Raw genomic sequence first — 27256 nt, forward strand, 5'->3', positions numbered from 1 at the left:
GCAACTGGGAACCATCCTGGCGACCCCCATATGAAGCTAATATGAGGAGAGGTTTCATGACAGCACTGGTTGGGGGCAGAAGGAAGGGGAAGAGAAAGGCGAGGAGAGGCGCAGGGACGTCTCACTACACCATCTGGACTCCTGGATCCAACCATGACTGAAGCCTGCATTGGTGAATTGAGCAAACAGGTTTTTTACCCCCTCCCTTTTCTTCCGCCTCCCCACCCCCAACTCCGGTTCAAGCCGTTGGTTCTCAGTCCAGTTGTGTAGCACACAGCGCCCTGGCCCATGCTGGTGTTAAGAGCCTTGCGCTCCACCCCCCTGCTGAGACAGTCGGTCGCTGGTCGTTGGTCAGCTGCTCACAGCAGTTCATGGCAGCTCTCACCGGCTGCCGGCCGCTCACGATGGCTGCCCGCCACTCATGCTAGCTGCTGGCCACTCACACTGGCCACCGGCCCCTCATGGCAGCACACAGCAGCCCACGGCAGCTCACGCCAACCTCCAGCTGCTCACGGCAGCCCAGCTCCAAGGGAGAGCTGTTGTTCACAATCTTAGCTGTAGAGGGCGCAGCTCACTGGCCCATGTGGGAATCGAACCCACGACCTCGGCGTTAGGAGCACGGTGCTCCAACCACCTGAGCCACTGGGCCCACCCAGGTTTGTTTTTTTGTTTTTTGTTTTTTCCTTGCTTCAGTTGGCTTGAGTTGAATTTGTCATGTTCAGTGGAAGCGTCCAAACCAACACAACGCGCAATCCCGAGGAGCCCTGTCGCATTATCTGGCACACACTCACTTGTGGAGTAGGTCGCAGAGACATGGCCCCCACAAGGCGAGGGTATGGACTCTAGAGACAGACTGCCTGGGCTTGAATGGACTCTGCCGTGGCCAGCAGTGGCCGAGGGCCAGCTACTCCACGTGTCTGACTGGGTCCCCGGCTTCTCATCCATTAATGGAAGTCATGATGGCCACTGCCATTTCAGAGGACATCCAGGTTGATATTTTTAAAGCTCACAGAAGAGAGCCTGCCCCATGGTGAGTGCTAAGTAAGCGTCCGCTAAAAGCGTGAGCAGAGTCCAGCTCCCTTGCGGGTCAGTGTGTGCGTCATTTCCAGGACGCCCGAAGCATAAGCAGGGAGCTGACATTACCATACAGCTAGCCTGCCATCTGCAGCATGACACACCCGCCTTTCTGGGTGTGAGCTCGTGCTCTGGAAGCTCTGCTAGAACAGAGAACCCAGGGCCGCTAACCTTTGTTCCTTTGCCCCCTGGAGTACCAGGGCAACAGAGCGAACTCTTACACAATCTGTGTAAAAGCCAGACGCGGTGCCCCAGCGAGGAACTGAATACCAGGTACAGCAGGTGTTTAGAACAGAGACCAATTTGCAAATCTGTACAAAGACTGCTGTGCTTGCCTTCGGTTTTGAAGCCGTTTAGGTCAAATTTCACATTTTGCCTTGGTCAGAGTCATGCAGCGCATGCAAATGGGCTGCTGGCTGTGGCCTGAAATCGAGCCGAGACGCGCACACTTGGGAGGACCAGTCGGCTTCTGCGGGCCCTGCCCTCCCCCCAGAGGCAGCTGGCCGGCCGGCGGCCCTGGAACCTCGTGGCCGTCCTCCTCTGGCACGTGCTTTCTGTCTCTGGCCTGGAGCCACTGCTGGCCCTGCAGCCGCAGTGGGAGGGCTGCTCGTTCTGTCCTGGGACCCCGGCGCCCTTCTCTCAGCCTCTTTCCTTCTCTCCTCCAGCAAAGCCTGGGCTCTTCCTCCCCAAAAAGCTGCTCACCCTCTTGGTCATTCCGCTGGGAGCCCCAAGAACCACCCCTGGCTGAAGGGCCGGCGGGTCTCCGGTCCCCCACTCTGTCCACACCTGCTTATCTTCTGGCCCTCTCCTCCCTGCTCCTACTGGGCGTCCCCAGGGCGCCCACAATCACATCTGCTTCCTGCCCCCTGTCCCTGCATCTTCGCAGTCCCCGCCCAGACTTCATTTGCGTTCTCTTCCCTTATCTGCTGCCCACCCTGAAAACTGAGTGGGCAAAAGGGTGGCCCTTCAAAAGACATGTCCACCCGGACATGAGTGTCACCTTTGGCAAAAGGGTCTTTGCGGACGTGATCAAGTTAAGGATCTCGAGATGAGATCATCCTGGATTACGGTGGCCCTAATCCAGTGTCTGGTTCTTGTGAGAAGAGGGGAGTTGGGACGCAGAGGCGTGTATGGAGGGAGGACCATGTGAGACACGAGAGGTGGCCAAGTGACGACAAGGCAGAGTGATTCATGCACAAGCCAAGGGATGCCAGGAACGTCTGGAGCCGCCAGAACCACGGAGAGAGCCCGGGACAGACCTCAGGCTGCAGGAGGAGCCAGCCCTCCTGACGCCTCCATTTTGGACTCTGGCCTCCAGAACTGACACAATAAATTTCCATTGTTTGAGGCTACCCAGCTCATTGGCCTGCGTTCCGGCGGCCACAGGACACGACCACAAGTGGGGTGACCTGTGTTGTTGGAGAAGAAGGCACAGTGGGGTTGGGTCTCAGTGGCTCTCCAGGCCTCTGAGGGTCAGGCCATCCTGTCCCCACAGGGGCCACTGAGCTCAGGTACCCCTCTCAAACCCTGGCCTCGCCATGCTGCCCCTGTCCCAGCAGACAGTCTCACTTCCCACTGCAGAGGCACAGAGGGGTTCACGCGTGACTCTCACACCTCCTTCTCTCCCCTCACCTACAGACTTGCCTGCGCCTGCAAACACCCATGACTGTGCACACGCACCCGTATGCAACTCTGAAATGCCACCAGCCTCGTCTTTCTCTGCCACAATGTGGAGCGGGAGAACTGACACGCAACTCACGGGTTCCATCCTAGATCCGCAGGGTTGACGTAAAGAATGCCGGCTCTAGAGACGGTGGCCGGCGTGGCTGTCCTCAGGTGGCTGATCTCAAACACCAGCCTCATGGTGCGGTTCAGCGGGATCCGCTCGTTGCTGGCCAGGGTGAGGACCTGGTAGGGAGAGCCCGGGGTTTTCAGCGGGACCACACTGGCATCCTGAGGGTGTGTCACACGGAAACATCCCAGAAGAGGCGGAGGACGCCGGGGACCCCCGCAGCCATGCCTACTGCTGGCCAGCTTCTGCTGAGCCAGCGTTTCTCTGCTGTCCTTGATGCTGTCCCCCCTATGCCTCCTCCGGCCTGGGGACAAGGCGAGAGGCTTCCAGACGTGTGTGCATGTAGGACTTCACTGTAATATTCAATTTGCGTTTTCAAACCATGACCCCCCCTTCCTTCCCTCCCCGGGAATTCTGTAGTGTCTTCCTCCACCCAACTGAGAATCATTTTCTTAAGGTGCTTCTAGATAATTCTGAACACCGCTTCTTCCTTCCAAGGTATTCTCTCTCCTTTCCACGTTATGCTGCATGTCAGCTGGGCAAGAATGCTTTCCATTCTTCCCCTCCACCCACGCTGCTGCCCCAAATGTCTACTATGGGCCACACATGGACCTGTACCCTGAGGAACACATCTGTGACAGGGGACCTTCCCAGGTTCGTAACTGTCTGTACGGAGTTTCAGAGAGACCCCACCCCCTCCCCGAGTCCTAGTCTGTGATAGATTCTGTCTGCTGTATGTGGCGGGTGGAGATGTGGGACGTTTCCCGTGAGCCCAGGACCATTACTGTGGTCCTGGGGTTCTAGCTCTGGGATCCAGGAGCCCCTCGAACCTTGTTGTCATCCATGACAGTGTTGAGAGATTCAATCCACATAGGGTCTATGTCCCCGTCCAGGACTATCCACTTGGGGCCATCGTGAGTGATGTTGGCCAGGTCCCGCATAATGGAGGAAAAAAGGCCTGTGAGCAAGCAGGGCTGGTGTGAGCAGGGCTGGTGTGAGCAAGGCTGGTGTGAGCAAGGCTGGTGTGAGCGAGCAGGGCTGGTGTGAGCAGGGCTGGTGTGAGCAAACAGGGCTGGTGTGAGCAGGGCTGGTGTGAGCAGGGCTGGTGTGAGCAAGGCTGGTGTGAGCGAGCAGGGCTGGTGTGAGCAGGGCTGGTGTGAGCAAGGCTGGTGTGAGCGAGCAGGGCTGGTGTGAGCAAACAGGGCTGGTGTGAGAAGGGCTGGTGTGAGACTGCAGGGGCTGAGAAAATCTTGCAGAAATAGATGTATTGTTTGATATGAGGGGTGATCAAGTCACAAAGAAAAAGCTGGGTGAGGGGTAGAGAGGGAGTGGGGGGCTGGGAGGGCCCCTCACAGGGGGTTGCTGGAGCAGAGGCCTCCTCAGGCTCCCAGTCTGGAAGGAGGTGCATGGCAGCTCTGATAGAGTGTAGGGCTGGTGCCCCCGACAAGCAACGTGCACCTACCTCATCCATTACTTCAGTGCCCCTCCCTCCACCTGGATCACACCTTGGGTCCCCCCACTTGTTCACCAGCCTCTCCAGCCCATTCTCCAATGTCCCGAATTCTTCGTATAAAGTGAAAATCTCATCAAGGCCGTCCCCAGCATCCCACGGCTCGGGCCACTCCAACCTGACTTTCTGGAGTGGGGGCCCCTGCTCCCCTCAGCCTGCTCAGGGCAGCTCTGCTGATGCTCAAATGTCCCCAGTGACTGCGGCTTCCTGATTCCTCCCCTGCCTGGTGGAGCGACCTGGCTTCTCCTGCATTCTCAACGCACTTCATAAGCTCCATCACTACACACTGTGCAGATGGGTGCCCCCCACCCCAGACCTGCTGAGTGCCTTCCTTGGAGCCGGCCAGGCACGTGGTAACAGCTCAGCTCGTGCTCACTTCATGGAGCTTGGTGAGTGGCCTGGGACACCAGCTGGCGAGCCCACGCCCCCGTGCAGCCCACCCTAGGACCACCGCCCCCATTACCGTCTTTCCATTCCCTGGTCGCTGGGTTGATGATGCCAAAGAGCTCATCGCAGGTGACGGCCTTGGGGTCCAGGTCCACTGCGACTGGCTTCCTCTTCAGGTTCTGGTAGGTCTTGTTGAGAGATCTGAGAACCTGGGCAAAGTCGGGGGCACTCAGGACCCGGCTGGGGAGTGACACCCACGCAGTAAGGGGCCCTGCATGTGAACTCGGATCCCAGAATCCCTGCCCTGGGTCCGTTTTGCTTTGGTGACATGCAGGCGAGTTTGTGTCCCCCAAACAAGGACGCGGGGATGGGAATGTGCTGTAATGGTTCCTGTCTGCAGACAGCAGAGAGCTGCTGGCCTGAGACCACGCTAAGATCAGGAAAATTCACATGAGTTTCCTGATAATAAAAGCAGACATGCTCACTGGAAAAAAAAAACTTAAGGGATGAAAACAAGCCATAATTCCTCCACTCAGAGCAAAGGATTTTTAAAGACATTTGAGGCTATTTCCTATGTACATGCATATGTTCCTTTTTAGTAAATGGGGTCCTGACAGTTTCTGCCTTTTGAAAAACAACTTGCCGTGAGTGTCCCCATGTTATTGGTCTTGAAATGACCTCAATAAGAGCATAATGGTCCACCCTGTGAGCGTCCAGCTGAACACTGGGCCGCTCCAGAGTTTTCCAGTGTTTGTTACAGATATTTGTAACGTTGGCTGCCACCCTCTGCTTTCACCATGGCCCAGGCAATGGCAGCAGACGGGGTGGGAGTCCGCCCCCACGGAGGCAGGTCAATCCCGGAGAAGGACCCCTCAGTGGTACCAGGGCTCTGTGGCCACTCCTTGCCGCCTCCCCCGCCCCCCACATCACAGCTTCCTTCTCGGCCCAGGACACATTTCCGGGTGGGGGGCCTCCCTGGATGCACTCACTATACTGGGGTCTCTGTGGTAGGGGGAGGTGACAGAGGGCCGACCCCCTAGCAGCACTCCACCACTGTGCTGGGACCTTGCAGGATCCTTCCAGGGGGACACCACGGCGGGGACGTGGGGTGACATGCCTGAGACTTGCCGCTGCCTGCGTTCCCAATGACGAACACCGAGTGACGCACTTGCAGCAGCTCCTCTAGCTGCACAACCTTCAGCAGGAAGCTGTCTTCCGCCTGCAGCCTGAGCTCCACGATGCTCTGCTTGATGATCTGGGGGCACACGCAGCGTGGGGTGCTGGGCACGGGGTGCAAGGCCCTGCGACATCCCTGCGGGGAGCTTCCCACCTAGCAGGAGAGCTTGTGGGGCAGCAGTGGCCCTCGGGGTGGACGTGGAGCTACTGAGACAGCCCCGGGTTTGCCCGAAGCCCCTCAGCTCCTCCTGAGATGCCCAGCACTGAGTGAGGACTGGCCAGGGCTGGAGAGGCAGCTTGTGGCCTCAGGGTTTTCTTCGTAGCCAAGGAGCCGCATGTGTGTGACGGTTGTGGGCTGGCGGATGTGGCCACCTACCCCAACGTTGCATCTGCCACTTAGGCACCAATCTGACATGTGGCAGAAAGAAATGTCCTCGGCGGGCAGGCAGGCCTGACACAGCTGGGCTTGCAGGCTGGACTCGAGGCCCAGTATACTCACCTTTTCAAAATTCAGGTCCCGTTTCCGAGGCACGTCCAGGGTCGGGAAGAGGTCCCCAATCAGCCCCATGAACACGGGCAGATCGTCGGTCACGATCTTGGGGATGTTGAAGTCCCTCAGCGCCCTCATGAGCACTTGGTCCTCTGCCCGGCTGGGGTCGCCCCTCTTCAGCGAGCCGGCCACCACCAGCACAGACTTGATGGCCCTCAGGCCCCAGTCATAGTGATCCTGCGGGCGCACAGGCGTGAGCACATGTTCCCACGCTGGCCGGCGATGCTGCCTCCCCCCCAGGTGGGCTTGGGGTCAAGGACGGCTGGGACTGGGGCACGTGGAACCTTCACCAGCCCAGTCTGGACGGCAACCTGGGCCGCCTGCATTTTTAACCCCTCATGTGCCCCGACTCTGTGGGCCCAGAATACCCTCAGCACACACCTGCTTCGACAGCAGCTCTTTGCACAAGGTGTAGAGCGTGATGAACTTCCTGGCCAGAAGGCGGGCCTCCAGAAAGCCCTCGGCCACCAGCATGATCTCACAGATGAGCTCAAAGTCGGGGACGACCATGGCACAGGGCCTGGGGAGGGCAGTGGGGTCTGCCTTGGCTTTGCCCCCCTGCCACCCACGCCCTACCTGCCCCTCCCCACCCAGGTGTGCACTTCACCTGCTGGGAGGACCACGGGCCTCGATCTTAGGGCACGGAGCTGGGTTCCGAGCCTGCTCCCCTCCCCTCCCCTCTCCTCCACACCGGGGCCTCCAGGCCCTGCTCTGAGAGCCTCTCTGAACCCTGCCTTGCATTGCCTTGTACCAATGGGCAGGTGGCACCTCTAGTGGGGACCTCTGCCACCAGGAAGACACCGGCTGCTCTTAGGGGCCCGCCTGCTGGTCCCTGCCTGACTCGGGAGCCTTATCTGCACCATATCTCCTGTCTCCCGGCTCTGCCTCCCTCTTCTCCTCTCCTGGGGCCTCCTCACCCTCCCGTCCACACACCTGAACAAGGCCTTCAGGTTCTCGGGCAGCTCCGTGCGCCCCGCGTACCCAGGGTTCATGGTGATAAAGATGCCGACGGTGGGGATGAGGGTTATCATCTCCCCCAGGAAGCTGAACTTCTTCTTCTTGGCCCGGATGGCATCCTGGACACATTTCACCTAAACGGTTGGCACAGCGACACGTCAATGTGGGAACCACCAGCTTCCTTTGCGCTGAAGCAGGTGGCTGTGCATTTGCAGAGGACCCTCCAGGTTTCTCTCTCATTTTTTAAATTAAACTTTAAATGCTGAGACAATTGTAGGTTCACGTGCAGTTGGAAGTGAGAATGCAGAGGAGATGGCGTGCGCCCCCACCCAGAGACCCCAAAGGTGGCAGCTGGCACAACCGTCGTACAGAATCACAGCCAGGACACAGCTGGACAGTCAGGATGGTTCTGTCACCGCGAGGACCCCTTCTGTCCCCTCTACAGCCGCACCCTCCTCCCTCCCGCCACCACTCTCCCCTTGACCTGCACAGCCCAGGTCTGTAATTCTGTATGTCACCTGAGACAGGCTTTCGTCACCCGCAAAATGCCCTGGAGATTCCCCCAGGCTGTTGCTGTGTCAATGGTTTGTTCCTCGTAATGGCCGCGTGCTGTCCCACCTCCCAGCCGTTTTATGAGTCCTGTTCCTACTCTGGCAGGGACCCCTGGCAGGACTGATTGTAGCAGCTCCACATCAGACAGTCTGTAAGGAAGCCGGCCCTAGGTGACTTCTGCATTTCAGGGATCATCCACGCCTGCTGAGGTGGCTGCAAAGCTCCAAGCCACCACGTGAGGGCGCCCCATGCTCATGGTTAAAACCTTTCAAAGGCCTGCCTGCCTTCCTAGGCCTCCTCTGCCTTTAGAGCAAACCTCCTCCAGACTCTCCACAGTGACCAGCTGCAGTGTCAGCTCACATGCTGCAGGGCAGGGGCCTAGGGGCAGCGGGGCCTTAGGGGCCTAGGGGCCTTAGAATGTTTTGCTGCCTCCATCTGTGCACGGCCCCTCCTTAAGTCTGTTCCAGTTCTTGCTTCTCCATTCCAGTCAACAAATAGTTACTGCCTGAAACAATAACTCCCACTCCCCCTTGTCCCAGCTTCCCCCGTGGGTCCTGTAAGACTCTAGGTAAGAAACCTGGGGTCTGTTGGCTGACTTTGGGGGAGGCCAGTAACTCTGCTACTGCATTGGGGACGGGGGTCCCCCAGGCAGTGACCTGCACTGCTCTTGGGGCTGCTGTTCTGTCTTTGCCCTACTGGCCTCCACCTGGAGGCTTGGGGACCATTCTGCGTAGAGGAGGGTAATGGAAGTGGACAGTGCCAGCTCTCTGCATTCACCTCTAACCTTGCCAGCAAACCTGTGTCATCGAACCCATTTTACAGATTAGGAAATGGAGGCATGGAGAGTTTAAATCCCCTCTACAGCCGCACCCTCATAAATCATTGTGAAGCACAGACTTAGGGAGTCAAATTAATCAATTTAAACCAGGCTTTACCCCCGCGTTGTGGAGTTGTGCGTGGGGAGCAGCCTGGGCTGGTGTCAACACATCCATGCCCTCCTCTGCTCCTCCCACGTCCTGTGTAACTGGAGGGGCTGTCCAGCCCTGCACGCAATCTCACCTCACAGGTGGTCTAGAAGGTCTGGCTCCTAGGAGCTTGTCTCTACTCCTCTATCTACTGTCGGGGTGGGGGGCGGGCCGGCAGCCCTTTGGAATATCAAAGTTGGTGCCAGGACTGAGGTTGGCCTCAGCTTCCCTGAGAGAGCCCAGTGGTTCCCAATTCTGCTATGCAAACTTGTGGGGTGGGGCCCGCATGGGATAATGCTGGCACAGGGCCCCCCATCTGACAACCCACCCTCCTGTCCCAGCTTCCCCGCCGTGGGTCCTGGGGCACATTTTCTCCTTCCTTTCTCCCTTTTCCTCCTGTTCTCTCCCAGTACCCTTGTCTAATCAATAAACTCCTATGCACCCTTCAGTGCCCAACCCCCTGATATCTACAACAAAGCCCTCTGTCCCGGTCCCCCAAGCAAAGTTAATGATCCCCGTGTCTGCATTTGGTCACACACATGCCACTGCATCTGACTGATTGTTACTGTGTTTGCTTCTGTTTGCCCAGCTGAGTGCAGGTCCCTGAGGACAGGGCTGCGGCCTCACTCAGCTCTGTGCCCCGTCAGGCTGGACGGAGCAGAGGAAAGCTGATGACCCCCACGCTGGCTTGACCCAGAGGCCCTGGTGGCCCTACCTGCACAGCGATCACAGACAAGACCTCCACAGAGATTCGGTTAAACTCGTCAAAGCAGCCCCAGGCTCCGGTCTGGGCCAGGCCCTTGTAGATGTTTCCACAGGACTGGAAAGGGTGAGATTGGAGAGGCGTGTGTGGGGGAGGGGAAGAGACGCAGCGACCTGGCAGCCAGCGAGCTGGCCTGGGCCCCGCCAGCTGCCCCACCAGCCCCGCCAGCTGAGCTCACAGTCCTGTTCACGGCTCCAGGCCGAGGTTAGGATCGGGAGGGAGGGGGAGCTGGCACGACAGCCCACTCCCCAGAAGGGATTAATACAGCACGGGGCTGGGTACCAAGAAGAGCCCTTCCTCCCACAGCACCCCCTTGGCACCCAGACCCTCCTAGGATGGGGGCTTGGCCCCGGCACCCTAACTGAAGGGCTCAGATGAGTGCATTTATTGAAGTCAGTCCTTGCATTTTTCCGAGAAGGGCTTCCTTCTAAGGTGGGGGCTGGGGGAGCACGCCCTCCCCAGCTGGGTGTTCAGGACGTCTCTTCCTTGTTTATATGCAGATTCCAGATGGATACTGAATTCCTTCTGGGCGAGCCAGCTTCAGGTTTCACGTTACTAAAACCTGGGAGGCTGGTGTGGGTGTGGCCTAGACCGTGGGGAGGGGCAGCTGGCCTCGGCCTCAGGAGAGGCCTCTCTGCCTGTGGGGTTCAGACCCCAGACCAGGATGGGGAGGGAAGGCCCCCTGCAGGCCCAGCCTTCTGACTTCAGCGCCCTCCCCAACCCCACCCACCAGAGGCTCTTTGGCCTGGACCTGGAGGGTGTCCTCTCTCCCGGGTCCCTTTGACAACTGACACTGTTCTGCAAAGCCTCGGGTGACGGATGGGACCCAGCCCACCCCCTGCTCCCTTCCCAAGCCTCCTGGACATTTCCCCGGGCAGCCCCTCCCTGAACCTCGTTGGAGGTGCTCACTCTGTCTGGAGTCCTTGGAAGCCAGGCCGGGAGGGGTTACCTCCATGGGCAGGCAGGACAACGGTGGTTGGGGTTGTCAACCTGGGAGCCTCTCCCAGGAATGTCTGTCATGCTCAAGAGGCCCCAGCTTCCCAGGAAGACCGAGGCCGCCAGGAGTTCAGCTGTTGGCCTGTCCACGGGGTGGAGGCCATCAGCGAACTGGGGACCTGGTGCCTCGTCCCCGGATTGGGCCGGCAGTGTACAGACATCTAGAGCTCACCTGGGGCGTGGAGGCTGCAAGCCTCCTGGGGGAGGGGCCATACTGGGTCCTCCAAGGGGACCTCTGGGCCTGGGGTACATACCTTGTAGTCCATCTGCTCGGAGCAGTTGAAGACATACACCATGGTGCCCAATGCCCTGCCCAGGTCCTTGGTCGTCTCTGTCTTGCCAGTCCCGGCAGGGCCAGCGGGGGCTCCACCCATGATCAGGTGGAGAGACTGGGTCAAAGTTATGTAGCATCTGCAAGGGACGTCTGATAAACTCATGTGCTGCAACCCCACTTCCACCCGCTTTCCTTGCATTGTGGTTTCAATTACACCTGCCCAAGCCTGTGACAGAGGGAGCTGTAACAGGGGAGCACTCGGGGCTGCTGACAAAACATAAGTCTTAGAGTCATAGCACGTCCCTGCGGGTTTACTCTGAGCCTGCTGGTCTAGGTGCTTGTTGTTAATTAATTTGCTGAACCGTCACCGAGCTCGGAGGATGCCTGACGCCTCATCCCCACTCACTTCGCAGGCCCTCGGCAGGTCCTGCCACACCCCTCGGCCGCGCAGCTAGTGCGCGGTGTGGGGATTAGCCACACACGGTGCCCAGAGTATGTGGCAGATGGCAGGACTGACCCAGACCCAGGTCCCTCTGGCCCAAAGGCCCAGTTCTTTCCGCCTCAGCAGAAGGAACTGTGGAGAAGAGCCCAGAGAACCCCGAGGTGCTTCTCCGAGCCACGCAGGGAAGGCGGCCTGGGCGTCCTCACCGATCGGTGAGCGGGGTGATGACCAGCCGCGGCGTGTTACCCAGGTACTCGTAGGAGTACTGGATCTGGGCGTCGCAGATGTTGGCGAAGCAGTGCCTCTTCTCTTCGTCCCAGCGATGCCGGAGCTGGGACTGCCAGGTGAAGGCCTGCGAGCTCTCCACCTGCGGGCGGCCCGGGAGCGGCTTGTCTCTGGGCCCATCCCGGACCCGGGGCTCTGGCCGCCTGCAGCGCGGCGGGTGAGTCTCGGGGAAGGGGGAGGGGAGGACGCTGCCGACGGAGTCACCGCCCCCAGGAAGAGGCCAATCAGGCCCCGAGTCCCCAAGCCGCCCGGCCCTGCCCCTGCGCGTGCCTTGGCCGAGATCAGTTTGGCCACCACGTCCCGGGCGTGCACGTCGACGGTGCAGATGGTCATGATCTTCATCCTGTCGCCGGCGTTCAGGTTCCCGATGAGCAGCGTGATGAGCGCGTTCAGCTGACTGATCTGCAGAGCAGAGGCCCCGTGGCTGGGACACCTGGTGGCGCCCACCACCCGCTGGGTGGGCCCGGGCTGGGGGGTCCCCGGGAGCTCACTGTGCTCTTGTTCTCAGTAATGAAACATAGGCAGAAGTTCCCTGAGGGGTGGGGTGAGCTGGGGAGCAGCCCCCCATTGTCACCACTGAGCCTCCAAAAAGACGACACAACGGCAGAAAAGCTGGTGCTATGGCACGTGGTGGACAGTCAGTGAAAACGGGACTTTAAAGCTGTCAGAGAGCTTGCGTATTTTTACATATAAGTCAGTCATATGCACACAAAAGGATTAGAATAATATATATATATTTAGTATATGTATTTCACTCTATAGTATATTATATATGCTATCACATTATATGTTATATACCATATATTTAGTATGTTACATATACTAAATAAAATTACTAGAATAACAATTAGATAAGAATATGTTGACAATGGTTACATCTGGTGATGGCTTATGGGTAGCTTTTCCTTCATCCACTTAAAAATTACATGTAGTTTATAAATTTCTAACCAGGAATCTTTTAAAAAAGTAAACGACTCGTGGTAGCATGTGGTGATTTCCAGACAAGAAATTGAAGCCGTGGATTTCCAAAGTGGTAGCCCCGGGGCAGAACCTCTGGGTTCTGACGGGCAGAGCCCTGGAGAGGGCCCTGGAGCTCTCGCCGTTTTGTGGGGTCCCCGGGGCCCACACACCTGCTTTTTGTTGTAATCTTTGATAGCGTTCTCGTATCCTTCCTCCAGCCGCGCAAATGCCATGCCCACCTCCGTGGTCCACCAAATCTGAGTGCACGTGAGCGCCACCTGGAGGCAGACGGGCCCCGCCACCCGCAGTGAGCCATCCCCCCCGGCTCGCTCCGCGCGCGGAAGCCTCCACACCGGTAAGTTAGGCTGTTGTCACTGGACTGTGGTTACCACAGGGAACCGCCGAGCGTGGCCAGCCCGCCCCTCCTCTCAGACCTGGAGTGCCCGTGCCTCTGACCTGAGCGGGGTAGTCAAAGATCCACTGCTCCCTGGGCTTCTCCTCATATGTCACCACAGCTTCTGGGATTTCGAATCGGAGGGTGGCGCACATCCGGTCCAACACTCGGTTCAGCCAGACTTCCACCTGCGGGCGGGAGCCACAGTGACCAGGGGCCACGAGCGCTTCTAATTCCAATGCCTTGCTTTGTTGTAAAAAAAGAAAGTAATTCATATTTGCCCTCCTCATCATCCCAGGAGTGGAAATGTCAAGGTTCTTACAGAGCAGTAAGAATGACCCACTTGGCCAATGGGGTTGGGAAGCCCAGTGGTACCCAGGCAAACCTGGCTGGCAGGGGCCTGTGTGTGCATACATTGTTTCTAGGCAGAGAAGGGAGGGGGTCCAGAGAAGAATTTAGCAGACAAGACAGGCTATGTCTGGGCCCCTGGAGCACGGCTGGCGTTCCGAGACACTGGATCAGTCCCCTGTGTCCCCGGCAGGTTCTGGCTAATGGAATCCACAAGTGCATTGTCACGGGGTCTGCACTCATCACGGGACAGACCTGCTGACAAGCCTTGTTTGTATTTTAAAATACAAACCCTCAATTAACCGCTACTGGGGTGGGAGGTCCCAAATGAGATAATCGGGTCACTTTTTCTTTTTAGCTGCAAATCCAGCGCCAGCAGCCCTTGCTGGTTTGTGGTCACATCTAAGGAGCTGGGCATAGGAAGCGGACCTGAGCAAACTGTGATGGATGGATCTGGTCACGGCCCTGCCCCCCGCGGCCCTACAAAGCAAAGCAGCCAGCGCTCTAAATGCACCTGGCTCAAGCTTCGGGTCTCTAGTGTGAGTCTTCCCCCAAACCCCCACTCCCGCGAGCTGACTTACCTGTGAATTATATTTTGCTTAGGCTAATGTCAAAATTTGTTAGGATGGTTGATTAATACTTGGGCAATGAGATGTGGGGACAGGGACAGCGAGGACGTTTGCTGTCAGCAGGAGTCAGCCTTCTCGGGTGGCTGACACACTTGCTGGGAGAGCTGGAAAAGGGCACAAGCTACCTACTCAAGGTAAGGGGACCTCTCTGGGCTATCAAAGCAATGAGGCCAATGATTCTGAACAAGTATTAGAACTTGGTGGGTCAGGTGTACGTGGCCCCCTTGAAAGCCATGGAAAACTTCAATGGCATTCACCAACCCTTCCCTACCTTCCCTTCCCTTCCCCTCCCCTCCAGTCTTTCGTCTTCTCTTGTTCTCAGGATACACCTCATACTATATGGGTAAGGCTGTGCTGGAAATTCTAGAAAGAAGCCCCTTAAGCATTTGTTCTAGAGAGGAGGAGGAAAGAAAAGGGACAGTCACGGGCTGGGGTGACAGCCATTTGAGGGCATGTGACTCTTACCCCTGCTGCATTGTCATTCCCCTGGGGGTGTCTCTGTCCGTTCACTCTGCAGCTTGCACACGCACTCACCTGCCCTGAGAGGTCACACTCGCGATCGAAATCCACATACTCGTCCTCCTTGCTGTACATGCCCAGGCCAACTTTGAGTGGTTTTTCGTTGGCATCGAGTCTGAACTTGAGTTTGCACAGACTGTCGAAGAGTTTGGACAGGTGGTGGCTCACCTGGGTGGGGAGAACACTGGAATTATGCGACCGAGGGACTTGTAGGGGAACACACAGCAAGCGTTCCTTGGTAGTTTTAAGTATCTTTCTTTTGGGGGCCTATACTCTCCCTTCTCTGACCAGTTAATGAACTAAACACACTTAACCAACCAAAGGAACAGCGAAAACCGCTCTCAGGCAGGACACAGAAGCCAGCCCAAGGATCCTGACTTCAGAGACAGCCTTTGTCCCTGAAGATTTCTTTTCCTTGAGAACTTCTGTCCCAGCCACAGGGCCTGTTTCTCTAGGTCACATGCTCAGGTCTTACATTTCGGGCCACCCTTGTGTATCCCGCAGCTTTGTGATGAAAATGAAATAGTCGCTTTCCCTTCACCTAGTTAGTTAACGCTAGAGTCCCGCGGTCTTCCTGTCATGGCCGGGGCCCTGGTGTGGATGACCTCGTGGAGGTGATACAGGCACATCTGGGGACACCCCTCCAACATCCCAGAGCTACCCAGATGTGGGTGAGGAGGGGGCCCGCCTGGAGCTGGCTTATCCTCTGCAATGCCTACCTCCACAGGGTCATTTCCGTTGGAGAGAATGTCCAGGAGATCAGCCGAGGAGACAAAGTAGAACCTTGGGAAAGCCAGTCTTTTTGTCTCTAAGTATTCCGCCAAGGCCTTTTCGCACACAGCCAGCCTAGGGGAGGGAGAAAACGCGGCTGTTCATGCCGGCTCTGCAGAGGGTCTCTTCTAGCCCAGGCTGGAGACACTGCCCCAGTTCGATTCAGACCTTCCAACCTGACATGCTCATTTTCTGCCAGCCCCTCGCCTGTGGGTGCTCCTAGGTGGGAGGGAGTATAGTTTAAACGTTGCTTCCTCCCACGTGGCTGTGGCTGGCGTGGCAGGATGTGGCTCAGGAGCTGGAGCTTCCAGGGAAGGGATGTGTGAACCCATGAGCAGAGTTTTGTTTTTTTTTTTTGCCTTGTTTTGGCCAGCAGGGGGCGCATGACTCGGGTCCCTGCACTGCTCCCTGGTTTGGACAGGTGTGGGGACACACCTCTTTTTCATATTCTCAAGTTTGTCATAGAGACCGGGTTTGTTGGTGGCTTCCACCACGTTGGGTGTCTTCACCGCGTCTGCCATCAAGGCCTGGGAAGAGAAGGGGACCGCCAAGGTGTTAGGAGCCCTGTCTCCTCGGACACAGCTCCTCCCTCCCGGCAGGAGCGAGAGGGCCATGCTGACCTTGAACTCCACGTCAATGTCGTCGAAGCTCCTGGAGTCCTCGGGCAGCTGGGTGCGGATGTCTTCGGAACCAATGAAGATGCTCTCCAGGTGGCTCCAGGTTCTCTGGACCTCAAACCAGATGGAGATGACCGAGTCTGCTGTGGATAGCTTCTGCTGCCAGCTTGTCACCTCCTTCAGGAAGTGGGACAGGTACTTGGATATCATCAGGTTCTGCAGCTGCACCTGGTTGTCCTCCAGCGTCTCCACCAGCACCTCGTCCGACTTGAGCAACATGGTGCCGGTCCGCGGGTGTGGCTCGTGCTCAAACACCATGGTGGACCAGGTGCTGTCCAGGGCTTTCAGCACCTTTCAGGGGACACAAGCCAGGACGTGCGGGGCTGAGGGGACCCCGAGTCTCCCAGAACTTGGAGTCGGCCCCGCTTTAAGGAAGCCAAAAGGCACATACCAACGTCACTCGCAATGGGCAAGAGGGGGAAACTACCAAAACGTCCCTTCACAGGTGGACGGACGAGCAAACGTGGCCCGCCCACACAGTGGAGCCTTGCTCGGCCATGAAAAGGAGTGAAGTTCTGACACGTGCTACAACAGGGATGGACCTGCAAACATTACGCTCGGTGAAAGAAGCCAGTCACAAAAGGCCACATATGTGTGATTCCATTGATATGAAACGTCCAGAATAGGCAAATCCACAGAGACACCAAGTGGGTTAGTAGTTGCTTAGTGCTGGGGCCGGGCTGGGGTATGAGAAAATCAGGGAGCGGGCAGTCAGCTAAAGCGTATAGGTTTCTTTTTGAGATGATGAAAATGTTCTAAAATTGACTAATTCTAGTATGTGATGGTCGCACAACTCTGCAACATGCTAAAAGCCATTGAATTGTACACTTTAAATGGGTGAATGGTATGGTGTTTGAATTATAGCTCAATAAGGCCGTTAAAATACACAAAGCCAAAATGTGACTCCCAAAACAGTTAGGTGAGGAGATTGCCAATGGAGCCCTCATTAGCCAGCCAGGTGCTCACTGAGAAGCAGCACCCCCAGGTCAGAGGGCGGGGTGGGCAGGACACAGGTCAGGGCGCTCCCGCGGAAGGCGCAGTATCCAGTGCATCCGGAAACACGCAGCCTGCTGCAGGCGGGGAGAACCTATAGCCAGGAACCGGATTATGGTTTTTTCCGGTCATGGATTCTAGTGGTATTTGACAAGGTTTCTGTCATGGGTTGGGTAAGAGAAGGCCCAGGAAACTTTGCTTTGTAAATGAGCGCTGGTCCCACATAGCGAGAGACGTAAGGCTGGGGGTGCGTCAGTTTCTGCGTCATCCCCGACCCGACCCAGGTCGCGCCCACAAAGGTACCTTCTCCATCCCGGACTCCTTCACAGCTTTGTCCACAATATTCTGGACCTCGTCCTCGTATTTGTGTAGGTTCAGCTGCAGTAAATCCGCCAGGGTAGTGTCCTCTGACATGTTGAACTTCACCTGGCGGGAAGAGGCATGTTCACATAAGGTCACCTTGTTCCTCAGAGAGCAGGTCAGTGATCATCCCAGGCCACAGCGGGAGCGGCTGGAAGCTCGGTGCCGCCGTTTCCTGGGTCCGTGACGCTGGCCAGTTACTTCTCCCAGCCTCGCCCTTCCTCCCGGTAAAACCACGTAACAGCAGAGCCCACCTGCAGTGGATAGAATAGTGTCCTCCCCCCAAATTAATGTCCACCCCAACGTCAGAACGCAACCTTATTTGGAAATGGGTCTTTGCAGATGCTAAGAATCGTGAGATGAAATCATCCTGATTAACTACGGGACCTAAGTCCAAGGGCAGGTGCTCCGACATGAGAAAAGAGATGGGGCTTGAAATGCAGAAGGAGGTCGTGTGACTTGAGGCGAAGCAGGTGGCCTCTCCTGGGGCACCTAGATGGGGCACGCGAGCCTGTTAGCCGGTGGTCTGGGAAAGCCGTGGTCTCAGTGTCCAGTACTCAAGACCACCCTCTGCTTGCCTTCATGTCTCCCCCCAAGGCGCAGGCCACACTGTACACGCTTTCTGCTCTTCCCTTCCCTTGGAAATCACTATCCCTTCTAAACAATTAGAATCATCACTGACTAGCTATCCCACTTGGCATCCCCTACGTGGTCCAGGTGCTGTGACTTCTTCCTTTGCTTCCCCGAGAGGAGAGGCCATGTTTTCTCTCTCTTGTACCCCTGGCATCTATGTGGGGTCCCTGTGGAGTAGCTGTCGAATATAGTTTTGTTCAATGTTGGTTGACAGTGTGGAGTCTTCCTATTTGTCTTCCGTGGGTGTCGAGGCTAGTGACCCCACGGGGGGATACCCCTGGGAAAATCTGGACATTACAACTCTGTGCTTTTGGGGTGCATGGAGGCCCAGGGAAGCTGTTCATCTGCCCCAAACTTCCCAAGTCCTAGAAACATTCAACCTACAACCAGAACTGGCTACACATTTTGTGGGATCCAGTGCAAAATGAAAACCGTGGGGCTCTTAGTTTAAAAATCGAGACTTTTGGGTGGCCGGATGGCTCAGTTGGTTAGAGCACGAGCTCTGAACAACAGGGTTGCCGGTTCAATTCCCACATGGGATGGTGGGCTGTGCCCCCTGCAACTAAAGACTGAAAATGGCAACTGGACTTGGAGCTGACCTGCGGCCTCCACAACTAGATTGAAGGACAACTACTTGGAGCTGATGGGCCCTGGAGAAACACACTGTTCCCCAATATTCCTCAATAAAAAAATAATAATAATAAAAAATTTAAAAAGAAAGTGGCAAGAACACAAAAGTGTTCAAAGTGAGAGGGAGTATTTAAAAAAAAAAATTGAGAATTTCAAGATGGCGATAGCAGAGCCCTTCCCAGCCAGGGGCGCCTCTGAGTGCAGAGCCTGTCACTGCCCAGGTCACATGTGCACGAACGGCTTTGCCCACCCTGGGTGCTGTCAGTACGAGGCCCTGGCCGCTCGGGGAGCCGCCCTGACCAGCCCCATCCTGCAGCCCGGGGGCCGCACCCTCCACGCCCACAGTCGGCGTTACCTGGGTGGCCTGCATGAGCTGCTGCCAGTGGCGCTCCCGGATGGCGGGGTTCTGCAGCTCGCTCACGGCGTGCAGGGAGGTGATCATGTTCTTCACTGTGTTGTCCAGTCCCAAGAAGGCATCCCAGGTCTTCATCTCCTTGTCCAAAGACCTCATGTCTTTGGCAAACTTCTTACAGTCGATGTCCATCTGCTCCACGTTGATGTCTTTCCACTTCGTGGTCTTCCAGTCGTCGATGCTGGTGTTCACCTGAGAGTGAAGCTCAGTGTCCACCCTGCTGGGGAGGGCTCAGGAAGACCTCTGTGCTCTGCTACCCACCGCATTGCTCCTGGGGAGCAGACGCCGATGAGGGTATCCAGAACTAACCAGAGGCCAGTGACGTGGGCAGATATAGGGAGAAAACAGCCCCCTTGTAAAGATACAACCTCAAAGATTAGAAAAAAGTTGAAGAGAACTTTTAAACATACAACTTAAGAGTTAGCAGTTAAAATATGCTTTTGGCAAAAGGCCTGAGGTGGGCTTTGTGACTGCCTCACCAAGATCCAGTCCCCTCCTACTTCTCGGTGCAGCCACAGAACTTCCCTTGACCAAGGAAACATGAGTGACGCCTGACACTCCGGGGTAGAAGCATTTGATTGCCAAGGCTGGACTCGGAGTTCTCTTCACCTGCCTTGGCAATCATGGAAATGCATACCAATACACAGCCTGGAAGGCTGAGCTGCCCAAGGGTGGCTTGGAGCTGGACAATGGACTTTGTATGAATGAGAAATACACTTTTGCTGTTAACTACACAGAGTCTTTTTAGAGCTGTTTGTTACCTAGCATATACTGACTGATAAAAAAAATATAATCAAAGACATTTCATTCACAGCAGTATGAAACAAGACACAGAAACTCCCTGGAAATAACGCTACCAAAAGTGGAAACAGAACGCCATGAAGCCTGCAGCCTAATTCGTGCAGGTTGAAAATGGCTGTGAAGCTGGAAATACTCGTCCTTGAGAAGATTAGAGGTTGTTGACACAGGCGCTTGAGGTGGAAAGGCCTAGGCTTGACCAGCATACATGCTAGAGAAAGACAAAAACTGGGGTGTTGACGAGAGCTTTACCTTGAGGACAGTGAGGCTCGAAACCTTAACCCCCGTTAGGGATCAAGGACCCTCTCTGGTTTAGGCTGCTTCTCTATCCTGTTATAAGTGTCCTGGCTCGTTGGTTTTGGAGAATTTTTCTGGAACTATCCTGACTGTACATGCTTATTGCTATCTCCTGGGAAATGTGTAGCCTTTATTCTCTAGTCTGGGCTCCCTGTTTGTCAGGGAAAGAGCAGTTCCTCATTCTGATGCTTCCCACTGTGTTCTGTAATGTCATCCACACACGAGACACTTGAATTCGGTGGCTTTAATCTGTACTTCCCCTTTGGGGGTGGCTGTAATATAGCTTGTGACCCCAAAGATTTTTTTCCCCCCACGTAAGAAATATGTAGACTCAGTGTGGTCAGAATGAAGACATTTACAATGTTTTACTGATATACTAAAAAATAAATGAGGAGACAGAGCACACTCTGTATGGGAACACTGCAGAGTCAGCTTCCAGAGAAGATTCAAGTCCATCTAAAGCCACAGTGTTTTCTTTTGGAGGGAAGGGGGATTTGACAATGGTTCTGAAGTTCATTCAGGAGAATGAGAGAGAATAAGAGGTAACATGTCTTTGACAACATATAAGCAGAGACACTGGCAGAAGCTGACACCTCACACGTGCACAGAAGAAGTGCTGAGGAGCGAGCGGGGCCACGTGCAGGCCGTGCTCCCCTCATGCACCGAGGCTCACGTGTCCTCCCCCTTCTGCTGCCCATAAGCCCACCAAGCACCACACTGGATTCCCATCCGGACATGCCCTCACCCGGGCAGTTCTTGGGCTCTCAATGGCCTTGTTTTCTCCCTGAAGGTCACCCCTCCACAACCGGCCCGAGTTCTCATTCCCTCAGGGTTATCTTAGCACTGACCAAACTGAAAAGTCTATTTGCATTTTAAAAAACGTTTCTGGTGCTCCTAGTTTTGTCACGATGGAGTAGCCTGTTCTCCCAGGTACCCCCTCATACAACTAGAAAAATCCTGGATATACCAGGATTTACCAGGATATACCAGGATATATCCTGGATATAACAGGATAAGACAACAAAAAAAATCACTCATGTATTAAGGAAATACTTAAGACTGTTGTATTTCTAAAGGGGCAGAGGAGAGGGCAAAGGGACCTAAATGAAAGGAGGGTTTTTATACTTCACTCAAAGCAGTAAAATATTGATACCAGTAGACTGAAAAATTACCTGAGAATACTGTAATACACAAAGCAGCCACTAATGATTAAGCTACGCAAAGCAATATACTCAAAATCATTATAAATAAATCAATATAGATCCCAAAATGTTCAAATGGAAGAAAAGAGAAGCTTAGGAATGAGAAACAGAGGAAACAAACAGAAAACAAATAACAAAAGAGTAAACATAAGCCTCAACATGTCGGTAAATATCTTAAATATAAAAAGTTCAAATACACCAATTAAACGACAGAGATTGGCAGAGTGGATGAAGAAAAATCACCCAGAGCTATGCCATCTACCAGAAACCCACTTCAAATATAACGGGCCAGGTAGGCTGACAGTAAATAATGGAAAAGGATACGCCATGACAAACACGCATCAAAAATATTAATAGAAAAACAGAAGTTCGGCAAGTTTACAAGATACAAAATCAACACACACACAAAAATCCATATTTGTATATGCCAAGACATACAAGTGGAAACAAAAATTAAAAGAACAATATCATTCACAATCACGTCAAGAAAAAAAGAAACTGATATAAAATAATGTTGAATGTCAACAATAATTAAAACACACACACACACACACACATATATATATATATATACATGCATATATAATTTAAGAAAAAAGGAAAGAAAAAAGAGAAATATTTAGGTATATATCTAACTAACCATGTGTAGGACCCATGTGCTGACATTGCAGAGTGCTAATTAAAGGAAATCAAAGAAGATACCAGTAAGTGTTGAGACATACTATGTTCATGGATTGGAAGTCTCAACAGAGTAAAGATGTCAGTTCTCCCCAAAATGCTGTATAGGTTTAATGCAATTCCTACAGAAATCCCAACAAGGTTTTTTTTATGAGCATAACAAACTTATCCTAAAATTTGTAAGGAAAAGTACAAGTCCTGGAATAGCAAAGCCATCTTGGAAAAGAAGGGTTGAGTGGGAGGAACCAGTCACTCTCCCCGATAGTAAGGCTTTGTAGAGACCTACAGTAACCAAGGCTGTGCAGGGCTGTGGAGGGATGGACAGACACACAGACCCAAGTAAGAATAGACAACTGACACAGAGCTTCATACAAACAGGCCCAACTGGTTTTTGACGATGGAGGAAGAAGAGCCCTCTCAACAAATGGTCCTGGACCAATCAGACATCCATAGGCAAAAAAAAATAAAAAAATAAAAAATGAACCTTGACCTAAATCTCACTCCTTACACAAAAATTAACTCAAAAAGGGTCACAAATTTAAACATAAGGCATAAAACTGTAAATCTTTCAGGAAAAAAACAGGTGAAAGCTTCAGTATCTAAGCAAAGAGTTCTTTGATTTGGCACAAAAGGCATGAACCATGAAAAGAAAAACTGATAAACTGGACGCCATCAAAACTGAAAACTTTTGCTCTGCAGAAGACCCTGTCAAGGAGGGAGGGAGAATCTATTGGCAAATCACAGATCTGACAAAGGACTAGCTTCTAGACTATATAAAGAAATCTCAAAACTCAAGAGTTTTTTTAAAATCCAATTAGAAAATGGGACAAAGACATGAACAGTCTACAGAGATGTACAGATGTCAAAAGAAGAGACTCATGTCAAAAGAACATGAGTCAGTGGGAAGTGCTAACGAAAACCGCCAGGGCCATTCTTTCTAATAGACTGGGTGGCATGCCTTATTTTTAGTTCTGAGAGAGAGGTGAGATGTGAGAGAGAATGAGGAGGAGGAGGACGGGGAAAGAGGCAGGCCGCAGAGTGTGAGCATCCACGTACCGAGAAAAAGATCAACAGAGATGCTTTCGTGGAGTGACCCATCCTGGGGTCCTTTAGGTGCCTCCATCAAAGACCAGGAAACCTGTTGCATTTTCACAACCAAAGGACACGACCAGGCAGGCACGTTCCCTTGTGGTGCTGAGGTTCCCCTGCCCGCACCCTGGAGCTTGTGGTCCCCTCTCACCATGATGATCATGTCCCAGAGCTCCTTCAGCAGGCAGACCTCTTTGCGACAAGCTTTGAGCTGCTTGTAATCGGGGACGGGGACTTCGAACAGGCTCCCGGACTGGCACAGCGCCTCCATGACGCTCTCCATGGCCATGAGGCTGTTTTGTTGCTGGGGGTGGTGAGGAAGGCGGTAAACAGGGCTGTCTGTATGCCGTGTCCTCAGAGCCATCAGCACGTTCTACTCCAACCCGTCGTACACACAGTGACGCCAGCACCCTCCCCCTTCCCGCCTTCCACTGCCCCCTTGCTTCCCATCTGATGGGAAGGTGGTTTGTCTTTGAGAGTTCAGGTCTGAGGACTGGCTTTTCATGGACGTTATAGGAATGCCAAATTTCCTGTTGAGATTTCCTCATTCCCCAGGATCTTCCCCATTGTCATGTTACATGTATTTTATCTTATTAAAAATTACATAAGCTGTGCTCGATTGCTTTGAATATTAGAAAAATGTAGATAAGCAAAGAAGAAAAAAAGAGAGGCATCCCAAACCACACGACTAAGCGTGGACCGCTCTGAACGCTTTCGCGCCAAGTACATGTACGTGTGTTTGCACAGACGCACAGGTGGGCCGAGTGTGTGTGGCCTCTACATGGAGCTCACCTGGAGCTCTTCAAAGAATCCAGCCTGGGGCCCTGCTGATGAGGGCTCTGGAGGCCAAAGGAGAAAATGGGCACGTCCCCATTGTGGCTTGGGGACATTAGAAAATGGCCATGAACAAAGGGGAGGGTCTTAACATTCAGGAATGGTGGACTTTGAAACTAAGCAAGCGGAAGAGCAGAGGCTTGGGGGCGAGGAAGTGTGGGGTGACCCTGGAGGACACGGTGGGGTTCCTTGTGCTCACGCCTTGGGACTGCAGGGTGAGAGAGAGGTGTGGGCTGGGCCCGGTCACAGCGGCTCCTGAGCACGGTGCTGGGTGCCAAGAGGTGTTGGCGGCGCTCACTGTGTCCCAGGGGGCTCCCCACCAGGCCCGGAGGGAGTCCCTGGGGCCTGAGCGTGAGTGGTGCCGTGTCCAGTGGGAAGGGAGGAGGGCAAGGGTGAGGTGTGGCCACCGCTGCACAGTGGGCCAGGGCCAGGAAGGCGGCAGGGATGATGGGCGAGCGTTCAGCCTGAGGGCAGGAAGCTGCTGCATGTGAATGGGGTTGGGGGCCTAGGAGGTGGGGCGGGCTGAGGGGAGGGTGGCTTTGCAGGATGTTCAGAGGGCTGTGAGCTGTGGGCCTGCAGCGGAGGCCAGTCCCTTCGGGGCCATGGTCTGGACGCTCAAGAATGACAGCTTGACAAAAGACAAGGAAGCAGCAGGGCTCCCAGTCAGCACCCCTCAGCCTTGAGCAACAATACCTTATTCAGGGACTCGTAGGGGTCGGGGTCTCTGAAGGTGAATGGGGCTTCTTGCCTGAACGTCTCCCTGAACTCGTGCTGCTTGAGCTGTGGGAACACCATGCGGGGACATGTCCTTGCCTGTCCTTCCACGCTGCAGGCCTCCCCCATGGCCCCACCCGAGGGGCCGCGGTACCTCGAACTGCTGGCACTTGCGCCTCAGGATGTTGACCTCATTGGCCTGGAGAGGTGCCACATTCTGTTTCACCTGGATGGCCAGCTTCTTGGTGTTGGTCCACTGCTCCGGCAGCTCCTACGGCAGACAGAGGCCGAGGACCGTCCCTTCTCCAGTTCTTTCAAACACTTTCTATTGTGAAATGATTATAGACCCACAGGGAGTTGCAAAACTAGCAGAGTCCTGTGCCTCTCAGCCTCCTCGGGGGTGGCATCTAAATGGCTGTGGTTCAGTGGCCGAACCCGGTGACCAGCATCAGCGCGTTTCTGTTAACCAGGTGACCTGAATCCATTTATGCACGTGTGTGCGTGTGTGTGCACGTGCGTGATGTATGCGTGTACACATGTATGTGTGTGTATGCATGTGTGTGTGTGCGTGTGTACTCCTAGGCAATTTTGTCCCGGCCGCCATCTACCTGCAGCTTCACGTGTGTCTCCTCGGGCAGCTCCTCCCCGTAGGTCTTGAGCAGCTCAATGGTTTGCTTCAGGGGCTGAAACATGGTGTCAGTCGCCACCTGCCTTTCCTTGACCTTCATCAGATGCCCCATCACCTTCACGAGACCATCATAATCACCTTCCTTGAGGGGCTTCATTAAGCCCATCCTGGAGACTTTCATGAAGGCTTCCAGGTCACTGAGGCTAAGGGACAAGAGAACTGCCTGTGACAGGCGCCACCTCCACGGGTGAGGGCTGCGCCCATCCAAGGAGGAAGGCTGTGGGGAGGGCAGGCCCCGAGGGAGGGAGAGCTCACGTCCATCAGGACACCTGCCCTGTCCTTGCCAGCATGTCACCCCATGCCTCGGCAGCTCCCCTCAACCTGGCTGGCATCTCTGAGAGGCCTTTGCTGGTGTCCCAGGTGGCATTCAGCTCGATGACACCCTCTCCCGGCACCTATTACTGCCTGTAAGCGCATGGTCACTGGTCCATCCGTCACGTGCCTGGCCTCCCTGCCAGGCTCTAGGCTCCTCCAGGTTCCTTCAGCATCTGGGGCCCAGACACTGAGTGCTGAATGAGGCGGCATCGATGGAGAAAGGGACATTCCTTCGTAGCCAGCTGACCCCTTCCGCTCGGTGCCACCTCGGTGGGGCTGCTGGTCTCTAAGCCTGACCCCCCCACCCTCGCGCCTCCCTGGAGCAGGTGCGCCACCGACACCACACACTTCCGGCGAGGCCACTGGCAGGTGGCCCTTGCTACTCCTGGGGCTCTCCCGGGATGTGGACCTCCTCTGGATTAAGGTGGGGAGTGGCGCCCACCTACTGAGGACGTGGTTGCTCAGGTGACGCTTGAACATAAAGCTCCAGCGCTTGATGGTATTGAGCAGGCCTTGCTTGAAGGGGCGGCAGTCACACTGCAGCCAGCCGCTGAACACCTTGGTGTTTTCGCACTTGGACACTTCTTCGTACAGCTTCTCATAGGAGTCGATCTGGAAAACACAGCCTCCACTTACCCTCCGGGCTGCCATGGGCACAGGAGTGGCACGTGTGTGCCTGGAGGCCCTGACTGTACACTTTCCTCCTCCCGCTTCCCGGGGCTCCGTGGAGCCCAGCTCAGGACAGTCTGTCAGAAGGGGCATCGTGGCTGCAGGGCTTCTGAGGAACAGAGCAAAGCTGCAGGAGGTGACGCTGGGCACTCAGCCCTCTTCAGGCTGCTTTACATTCTCAGGGCTCTTGAGTGCCACCAGCCGTCCCCACCTTGTGCAGCGAAATGTGCCCAGCTGTGCATCCCCCTGTGGGTGGGTCACTTCCACTCACCACGCGGCTGTCTTTCACCGTGCATGGAACAAAGGTGGAGGTCCGTGTGTTAACCGTGTTTTCTTATTTTCTATATTCTCCATGCTCTGGCGTCTGGGGCCTCGCTGACCCTGGAGGGTCACCCCTCCCAGGGCTGGCTAGCTCTTACAGATAGCTGACGACTCCCCAGGAAGGCCGTCTTTCATGGGCAAACCCACCCCCCAGAGCCCACACACGCCCACCTCCTCTGTGGGGTTCTCACGCTCAGGCCAGTATTCCCCTGTCCTAATCACCCCAGAACCAGGTGCCAGACCACTTGGGGCAGCCACTACACCCCGGAGTCCACTGACAGATCCCCACTAGCCAATCCTAAGCCTGCTCATCCTGCCTTGGCCATTCCCTCCTTCCCTGAAAACCACAACACAGGCTTTCGCTAATGCTCTCCCCGCACTCCCTCTGCCTCCAGATGGACGGACCCTGGTGCTCCCATGTGGACCCCTCTTCTTGGGAGCCGTGAGTCCCAAACCCTCTTTTCAATGGCAGCTGTCTCCTGATCTGCTGGCTTCACCAGACCAGAATAAAAGTAAAACCTACATTGTAAAACCATTCACCCAGGTTCCTGATCAAAGCCCGTGACCCTCCACGGGGGGTTTGGAGTGAGGCAGCCGGGCGT

The 27256-nt window shown here is 55.0% G+C and overlaps 1 protein-coding gene and 1 non-coding gene across 2 annotated transcripts in view; both read right to left on the minus strand.

Moving 5' to 3' along the window:
* The window catches only part of DNAH17 (dynein axonemal heavy chain 17), a 135925-nt gene that overhangs the window by 46036 nt on the left and 62633 nt on the right, over window positions 1-27256 (minus strand). Inside the window, exons 23-46 of the mRNA XM_033089155.1 lie at window positions 26107-26276; window positions 25270-25492; window positions 24816-24932; window positions 24641-24727; window positions 23265-23417; window positions 18993-19241; window positions 17318-17440; window positions 15965-16312; window positions 15780-15871; window positions 15293-15419; window positions 14589-14741; window positions 13140-13265; window positions 12854-12961; window positions 11994-12125; window positions 11645-11805; window positions 10977-11133; window positions 9679-9783; window positions 7423-7580; window positions 6871-7009; window positions 6439-6666; window positions 5881-6018; window positions 4840-4972; window positions 3697-3824; window positions 2834-2982 (exon numbers count right to left, since the gene is read on the minus strand). Of these exons, the coding sequence (XP_032945046.1) occupies window positions 2834-2982; window positions 3697-3824; window positions 4840-4972; window positions 5881-6018; window positions 6439-6666; window positions 6871-7009; window positions 7423-7580; window positions 9679-9783; window positions 10977-11133; window positions 11645-11805; window positions 11994-12125; window positions 12854-12961; window positions 13140-13265; window positions 14589-14741; window positions 15293-15419; window positions 15780-15871; window positions 15965-16312; window positions 17318-17440; window positions 18993-19241; window positions 23265-23417; window positions 24641-24727; window positions 24816-24932; window positions 25270-25492; window positions 26107-26276 (3704 nt within the window). The remainder of the gene's footprint in view (window positions 1-2833; window positions 2983-3696; window positions 3825-4839; window positions 4973-5880; window positions 6019-6438; window positions 6667-6870; window positions 7010-7422; window positions 7581-9678; window positions 9784-10976; window positions 11134-11644; window positions 11806-11993; window positions 12126-12853; window positions 12962-13139; window positions 13266-14588; window positions 14742-15292; window positions 15420-15779; window positions 15872-15964; window positions 16313-17317; window positions 17441-18992; window positions 19242-23264; window positions 23418-24640; window positions 24728-24815; window positions 24933-25269; window positions 25493-26106; window positions 26277-27256) is intronic.
* On the minus strand, window positions 576-649 carry TRNAR-CCU (transfer RNA arginine (anticodon CCU)). The gene has a single exon. It is a non-coding gene; the product is annotated as a tRNA-Arg (tRNA).

Source organism: Rhinolophus ferrumequinum, chromosome 21, assembly GCF_004115265.2.
Source record: "Rhinolophus ferrumequinum isolate MPI-CBG mRhiFer1 chromosome 21, mRhiFer1_v1.p, whole genome shotgun sequence".
Lineage (NCBI taxonomy): Eukaryota > Metazoa > Chordata > Mammalia > Chiroptera > Rhinolophidae > Rhinolophus > Rhinolophus ferrumequinum.